The sequence below is a fragment of the Asparagus officinalis genome, chromosome 1 (assembly GCF_001876935.1).
Source record: "Asparagus officinalis chromosome 1, Aspof.V1, whole genome shotgun sequence".
Classification (NCBI taxonomy): domain Eukaryota; kingdom Viridiplantae; phylum Streptophyta; class Magnoliopsida; order Asparagales; family Asparagaceae; genus Asparagus; species Asparagus officinalis.
The window spans coordinates 96,978,472-96,987,290 of NC_033794.1; the positions used below are offsets into that span (position 1 = coordinate 96,978,472).

Genomic DNA, 8,819 nt, shown 5'->3' on the forward strand with positions numbered 1-8,819 from the left:
TTTTTCCAAACCATATAATCCCCAAATTTAGTTCAACCTTCGGAGCGTCGTATATATATNACAACAAATCAAAGTCGTAAATAAATTCTTCAAAATTCAAGTAAAAAATCAACCAAACAAACAGAAAAGAAAAAAGGAAAAAAAAAAAAGAATAATACAAGACAAAACTAAACGCTTCGAGGCTTTGAAATAGGGTAATTAAGAGATGATAGGTGGAGCTGTAACGGTTTTGAGATCAATGTCCAGTTTTTGAACTAGCGGTTATTAATTGCTGGGTTTTCAATTACCTTTTAAATGAGGGTCTCTGGAGCTTTCATATATATGTAGTAAACCCAAAGTTTGTTTAATTTTCAACATTTTCATCTCTACATACCTCAGCGCTAGCTAGCTGGAAGCCTAGGAATTCGACGAGCGACGGTCGGTCTAAGCCTTGCTTTAGAAGCTAACATTGGAATATCGATCACGTCATGAATCCATTGGTACTTTCCTACCTACACTCGCACATTTCTTTCAATTCGTTGCAGCGTCACAAGACCTGTTCATGTAGCTAGCCCTTAATTATTAATCAAGAGTTAAGAGATCGATGAAGTTAATAACTGTTAATTAACCTATAATCTGAATCATGTAGCGGCCGGTCCCTTCAACTCTATGTAAACTAACCGCATGCAGTCAAACTCACACCTTTGGAACTTTATTTATGCGAATAAATATCATTTACGCTGCGTTTCTCCTCTCGATCCCCTGTTAATATTCTATGAAATCCCAGTTGTGCCAGCGAACATACTTTTTGTTATTATTATTATTATTATTCCTACACACATACGAGACGTTTAAATTGACAAGGGAATGAGAACATATGCAAATGTCCACGGATCGATGTGCGATCCCGCAGGTACTCAACCCGCACCCACCTCGCTAAAAGCCAGCCTTCTATATATATGTATAAGTAGCCACATCTACCTCACCTCCACCCACCAAAGCTAGACACTTGATCCACTTCGATCTCTTCCCCATGGCAACAAAGATGCTTCTGTTTACGTTATGCTGCGCGATGTGCTTACGAGCCTCTTGGGCTTCCAAGGCGAGGCACTTCAGGTGGGAGGTTGGGTACTTGCTCTGGTCGCCGGACTGTGAGGAGAACGTAGCGATCGGGATCAACGGGCAGTTCCCGGGACCAACGATAAGGGCGAAGGCCGGAGATACTATCGCGGTTGAGCTCAAGAACGGGCTGCACACCGAGGGTGTTGTTATTCATTGGCATGGCATTAGACAGGTACACGACGTTGGTTATCGACTGTTCACACAATCTGTGCATGTTTTTAATTTTCCCCCTTTCTTTAATGTTCTTTTTCTAGCTAATAATTAATAATGCGTGCATGTTGCAGTTTGGAACCCCATGGGCTGACGGAACGGCCTCTATATCGCAGTGCGCAATCAATCCGGAGGAAACTTTCGTCTACAGATTTAAAGTTGACAAGGTACGTACGTAATTCAAACTGGGCTACATTTTTTTTTTCAAATTTATATATACGTTATTCCCTTTATAATCGTTAATATATTTGGTGTGTTCTTGGGGGGTAGCCCGGCACGTATTTCTACCATGGGCACTACGGTATGCAAAGATCAGCGGGGCTGTACGGTTCGCTGATAGTCGACGCGGCAGACGATGAGATAGAGCCCTTCGCTTACGACGGAGAAATCAACTTGTTGTTGAGTGACTGGTACCATCAGAATGTGTACGCTCAGATGACTGGTCTCGATTCTAAACCTTTCCGTTGGATCGGCGAACCTCAGGTGATCGCATCGACTTTTCTAGATTCCCATCAGTTGTTATATTCTTCATTATTTCCCCGGTGAAAATGGTGGGAAACCATCCCGTGTGTGATTCTCATGTAGTTACCAGCACTAGTTTCTATATTAATTGTACTTTCTTCTACCTGTCAAATAGAGGGCGCGAGTTGATTCTAGCCAAGGTTCTCATCAGATCACTCAGAAATTCGAAGTATCAAAAAGAAAATAGAAGTAAAAAAAACTTAAAAGCCAATAAAGCACGTCGCATTAGCACAACACATAAATTTCACGCGGCCGTAAAATATTTTTGACAACATTGTGGCAATAGGAAATAATATTCGGCTATAGCTTTCAAATAACAGGGTGGACCTCATGATCAAGAGATGAGTCTCATTCAGTTGAGCGTTATTATGTCCCAAAGATCACAACAATGTGCACGGACGAAGCAAGTTTGTTCGAGGAAGGATATATATACATGCAATTAGGGTAAATTTCAGAGAACCCCTTGGACTTTAGCGGTTTCCCACAACACCCCCTCCCTTGAGCTTTGTTAAAACACCCATGAACTTCGGGGCACCTCACAAAACCTCATCATTCGTCTTCATAGTTTCTGCACGCTGACAACTCATTCCTCTTGGACTTCATACTTCCCTTTGGTGCACTTTCTGTACAGAGAAGCAATCTACTCACCTTTTCTAAAAGAAAGGAAAGCTTCTCATCATATATACTCATCAAATCCTTTTTCCGACAACATGAAACCGGTTATATAGAAAGATGCACAATCTGAAACCTCCAAAAGGAGAAGACCAAATCACCGACAGGCTACCAACCTTATATCAACCTACTAATTTTGTGCAAATTTATCAGACAAGAAAGCGAAGGCAAAGAGAAAAGGCGTCACAAATCCTAACAGTAGTAGTGGGCAGGTAGAAAAACCTAGGGTACCAAACAGAGTGAAAGAGAAGCGCAATCCACCGTATTATAAAGCATAAAGTATCAAGAAGGGTCAAAAATAACAGAAGAACTAAGAAGAATCAAACAACATGAAGTTATGATACAGATATACTTTATTTTCTTGCTAATATGCGTTAAAGAACCCTTGCACGGCACCAAAACACCCTCCGAAGTTATGGAGAGGATTGTCATACTCCAACAGGCTCAAGACTAGCTGATAATAGTAAAGTATTTGTTCTTGCATGACGAAGCTCTCAAACCTATTCTCTTTGCTACTCTGTTTCATATATTGACATATTGGTTGCCTATGCTTTGTTGTGCGCAGAGCCTACTGATTAATGGCAGAGGGCAGTTCAATTGTTCTCTTGCGGCCGTTGGTGGAGCAAACGCTTGCAATATAAGCACCGGCCAGTGTGCTCCTGTAGTGTTCAGAGTACTTCCAAACAAGACTTACAGAGTGAGGATTGCAAGCATTACATCCTTGGCTTCTCTCAACTTGGCCATTGGGGTAAGCATACCTCCGCCATAGTGCTTTCCTACATATACATCAACATCACTAAATAACGAATCATGTCAACCCACAAATTTTAAAGATAAAATTAGAAGTCAATTGAAACTTTTATTTAAAAATTATAACTTTAATGACCAGAGATAATAAGATTACAGTTTGCATGATAATAGTATACAATATGATACTGCACAATGTACTGTGATTTTCAGCTGTAATACAAAGTACAATTATAGCGAGCAACTTTATATCTATATAACCACCATCTTTTGCTAGGTGCCATATATAATAAATAAATAGATAAAATCCTTCAACTAACCTTGGACCCAAGTATGTTATTCAGTAAAGAAATAGAAAACATTCCATCAAAGTTGTGAACAAAGTAAACAAATTGATGTCAGCCTCATCTTTGGAAGGAAGCGGCTAAAGTAAGTGACCAAGAATTTAATCTAGTGGATTAGAACGCTGGACATAAAGTTGGAGTAGGGCTCTGCAGAATGTATAGAAGTGGACCCAATATACAATTTGCTTATTTCTTCGTCAGAATACTTGTAGGACATGGACATGCGAAGACTTGTCTTCTGTTCCTGGGGTTACTGAGACTTTTAAGAAACATATTACTGGGTTGAAAAAAATATCTAAATAAGAACTGCATAAAGTTATGTGAATCTATAGCTATACTTCCCGTATAGAAATAAATTTTTTTAGATGATACATCTATCTGGACTTGTGTTCGCGGTTGCGTGTGTACCTGCATGTACGTGTGCGAGTGTTCATTTTAAAATAATCTCTTTGATACATCAGTTTGCTAAAATATTGATCTGATTTTCCAACTGTATTACATGTTTAAAATATACATGTAAAATTGTGAATATTTGTACAGGGAGCAATTCTGTTAGTATTTTTTTAAATGGTGCACCTAACAAGATACTTCTAATAAACATTATCTTTTAGATATATGTCTAATAACAAAAAATTTAAAATTAAAATTAAAAATTAAAAAATTAGGATAGATAAAAATGGAACATCTATTCCTTAAAATTTTAAATCTTTGATATATCAGTTTGACAAAATATGATATGATATATAACCATGTTATCTACTTATACTACACAAATTTCCAATCTTGTTTGCTAATATTTTCCTAGCACTGAACCTAGTAAGAATCCACCTCCTGTTATTTCTTTGACAGACAAAAGTTCGTACTTTCTAATGCTTCAGAATGGGGAACTAGAGAGGTTACATTAACTACACAAAGATATTATTTATCCTTACATTTATTTTCTTTGAATTTGCATTTCCATATATAATAAATGATATGGCATATATTCTCAAGGGAGCATTAACTTGACTTCTTCTTCATTTTCTTTTAGAGGGAAGCATTGATAGCAATTGCCTTTCTGAATTAAGAATTAAGGGCTTTTTTTTTGTTAGTAAATAAATTTCATTCATCCAAAAATCCCAAATACATCCTACCACCCAGGCATACCCAGGGACAATACAAGTAGCAGCTCAAAATGAGCACAAGCAACTAACAATTAAGTTACGCAAATGCCAATTTCAGCCTAGTTCCCTTGCAAAGTTTCGACAATGAATCACTTTACAATATGCAATCCGTTCTTATGCATAGTCTACTGACATTAAGCACAAGCATATATTTATAAGTTTAGTTCAGTCAGATTGTATTAGGTATCAATTTTTCGCAATCTAACTGAGATAAACAACAAATAAGCAAACGAATGAATAAATAGATATTGAGGATTAATTAGTATGGTAAGGATTCTTTCAAGGAAGGTAAATTAGCCAAATAATCAGTAGACCAGGAAACTTCCAGAGCTACTATTTATAGTGTAAAGTAAATAATCTCACAGGGCACAACTAATGAGTGAAAATTATATGATTTGCCACGAAGTCTCTCTCCAAAGTTGTGTCCCTGGATTGGCTGATCCACATACCAAAATTCCATGACAATCAACTATTGATCAACATAACTTTTTTGTTCATTCTCCATACAAGAGCAGAAATGCTTCTTTAATAAACAAGAAGTAGAACATGATTGAATTGTGAAACCACTCATCAACACTTAGATACTTAAATATTAATAATTTATAAACTAAGAAATAGAGAGGTCATTTTTCATCGAATAGCATACACCTTGAAAAGACTACGAACATTTTGTAATATAACATATCAGAATTTAACTCATTTCCTCCACAGCACATACGAAAATTAAATGCATACACTTTGGTTATGGTAGGATTATTATAGCTTCTTGCTTAAATACTAAAAAAATATACTATGCTTTCATTTTCATCACAGAACCACAAGATGATGTTGGTAGAAGCAGATGGAAACTACGTAAAACCATTCACTGTCAAAGACATGGACATCTACTCTGGTGAGAGCTATTCTGTCCTTATTACAACTGACCAGAATCCATCATCAAACTACTGGATCTCCGTAGGTGTTAGAGGAAGGCTTCCTAAAACCAACCCTGCACTCGCAATCTTAAACTACGGACCCAACTCCCCAAGAAAACTTCCTTCATCTGCACCTCCAATTACTCCCACATGGAATGATTATGCCCACAGCAAAAATTTCACCTACAAAATATTATCTCGACAGGGCACAGTGAAACCCCCAACCAAGTACGATCGACAAATGATCTTCCTCAATACCCAGAACAAGATAGACGGGCATATTAAATGGTCAATAAACAACATCTCTCTTGTTCTCCCACCCACTCCTTTTCTTGGCTCCATAAGTTATGGCTTAAAGGGTGCATTTAATGCCCAAAAGCCACCAGAAAACTTCCCCAGATTCTATGATGTAATGAAACCACCACAGAATCCCAACACAACACAAGGTAGTAACGTGTACCAACTCAAGCTCAATAGCACAGTTGATGTGATACTTCAGAATGCAAATGCTCTTGCTGGTAATGTGAGTGAGATACACCCCTGGCATTTGCACGGGCATGATTTTTGGGTGTTGGGCTATGGAGATGGGAGATTCACCAAGAAGGATATTGCAAAGTTTAACTTAAAGAATCCACCATTAAGGAATACAGTGGTGATATTTCCCTATGGATGGACAGCTTTAAGGTTTGTGGCAGATAATCCGGGAGTATGGGCATTTCACTGTCATATTGAGCCACATTTACACATGGGTATGGGTGTAGTTTTCTCTGAAGGGGTTGAGCATGTCAGAAATATACCAACTGAGGCACTGGGATGTGGTATGACAGGAAAAATGTTAATGAATAAGCATGTACCATAGGAGTAGATTTTCTTCTAGTTTCTCCATATGTTTCGAGATTTTGAAGAGGCTACAGCATTAATTGTGTATCTACATGAAAACTGAGTGTTTTCATTATTTGTATAAGGAGTTGTTTTCTATGATAGAATAAGTTTTGGATGATGTCTGACCTGTGATGGTGTGAGTAGGTTTAAGTTATGGATTGCAGAATGAATTGCAAAATAAACACAGCTTATAGCAAATCTACTCTTGTTGAAGTAATAAAAAGACCAATACACCAGAGCAAAAGTATTTTTTAAAACTAACCTGTACAAAAAGGGGTAGGAAGAGATCAATAGTATTCACGAGACCTAGGATCTCCTTGGAATTTAGAATGATCATGTTGGCTAGCAAACCCAGATGTATATGTAAATTCTAAATATAGAAAAAGGAACAATAAACATGTACTGAATTTCTTGGCTATCACTGCAAGATGAATGAACACAGGGATTATTTGGTGCTATACATATCCTGAATTAATTTACCAAAGTATTCTGAAAATGTAGAGCATTGAAAGATGCAGTGTTTCACCAAGAAAATCAATGTGAAAGGCCACAGGTTGATCAACCCCTGACTTGACATAAAACCATGTCTAAGTTGAAAGACTTTAATGTTATTCTACGTTCTGGAATGTCATGTATGTCATACACATGTTTAGCAAAAGTTGAATATGTCTCCTAGCAACAGCCTCGGGTCATAAAAAGCCATGAAAATTCTAGCATATCAAGATCTTATTCCTCCCTGGCAACTAAACCTCCTAACAAAGTCATCCGCAACCTTGTAAAATGATCTGTTAAAAAAAAGAAAAAAAAATCCTTCATGGCCTTTTGCATTAATTTTGTCAATCTCTAGTAGACTAGTACAGAACTACAGATCTATCATGGCCTTTCTTATTATGCAAAGTTAAGTTGCATGGATACGGTTACGGGGCACAGCAAATTTGTAAACGGTAGGGCATGGGGGCACAGCTATAAATATGCAAGTTATGTATATTTATAGGTATTAAAATTAATAATTTATGTAAGATCAATATTGATTTTTCATTTACATGGGATCAATATAGTAGAAAATAGGTGTGAAGTGTAGAACGTACATCCAAGAAGTGTATGATGAGTATTTTAAGTTAAAATATGTCATATATATTGAGTATACGCATGAACAAACGTATGCATATATACAAGAAGTGTCCAAGAAGTTTGGGTACGGATACAGGTACGTTTTTAAGTACGGGTATGGGCTTCCAAATAGAAATACCCAGGTAACATAGGTTCAAAGTAATGAACATAAGGCCTGCAATGTTTTTTGAGATTCTCTTATATCAGGGGAAAAACATGGTGATCTGTTTGGCAGAAAGAGGCGCTCAAACATTAAATTTCATAGCACACTTTAGAAAACACCCAATTTCTCGATTAAAATTCAACTAATTTTTATTTAGGAATATCCAATAATGGGAAGATAGACATGTCGGCTACCTTATGTTTAAAAGTACAGTATACCCACTCAAAGCTACACTTCTCACTGGAAAAAAAAATTTCCTACCCATACCGTCTCAAACCAAAGCGCTGTCCTGCATCTAGCTATGTTCGGGGAATTAAGTTGCTAGGTCTCAATTTGTTACTTACACCTTTTCTCCTAAAGGAGTCTCCATATCAAATTTATGATTTATCCATTGAATTTATTTTCTTACTTTAGAAAAAGTCATGACCTGGAGAGAACAAGTAATCAATATCTCTTATCGTCATAGAGAGGCGTTACCAGTATGGATCAACACCTAATTATCATTGTATTAGATTATTCAATGTCACTTGCAAGGATAATTTGGATTTTTGTGGTGGAAATCGGAGCACATGGTAACGTTCACTCAAGAATCTCCTAAAACCAAATGACCGAAATTAAACTCCCTAGCATAACAAATATATATACATGGGCAAATCAAAATTAAGTACATAACTGCTGCTGCAATAAGACTATTTCAAGAGCTCTTATGCCAACTTGGAGAAATGGGGTACCAATAGAATAGATTTAAAAAAAAAGCATCTGAAACATGAAACTTCATTAACAGTTGCCATCAAAGACCTACATTAGCATCGAAATGAATTTCCTAACGAATATAGAAATGAGATTTTTTTTATTAATCCGAAACTTGATCGCAAACCTCGAATTCAAGGGCTAACATAAGCTGGGCATGAATAGCCGCTGAAAACCATTATCATCAATATGCAAAGCATTTGGAAGCTATCGAACCCGTCACCCTCCCAGTGCCAAAATC

General features: G+C 37.0%; 1 protein-coding gene and 1 long non-coding RNA gene across 2 annotated transcripts in view; one reads left to right on the forward strand and one right to left on the reverse strand.

The window, feature by feature from the left end:
- LOC109828753 (L-ascorbate oxidase-like) lies at positions 769-6,673 on the forward strand. Its single transcript, XM_020395676.1, has 5 exons — positions 769-1,273; positions 1,386-1,478; positions 1,582-1,794; positions 3,071-3,253; positions 5,573-6,673. Exons 1-5 carry the CDS (start codon positions 1,013-1,015, stop codon positions 6,530-6,532), a joined length of 1,710 nt encoding a protein of 569 aa, XP_020251265.1. The 5' UTR covers positions 769-1,012; the 3' UTR covers positions 6,533-6,673.
- LOC109828754 overlaps positions 2,743-8,819 on the reverse strand; it is an 8,834-nt gene continuing 2,757 nt past the window's right edge. The window contains exon 2 of the long non-coding RNA XR_002243820.1: positions 2,743-3,281. This is a non-coding gene — a long non-coding RNA (uncharacterized LOC109828754). The remainder of the gene's footprint in view (positions 3,282-8,819) is intronic.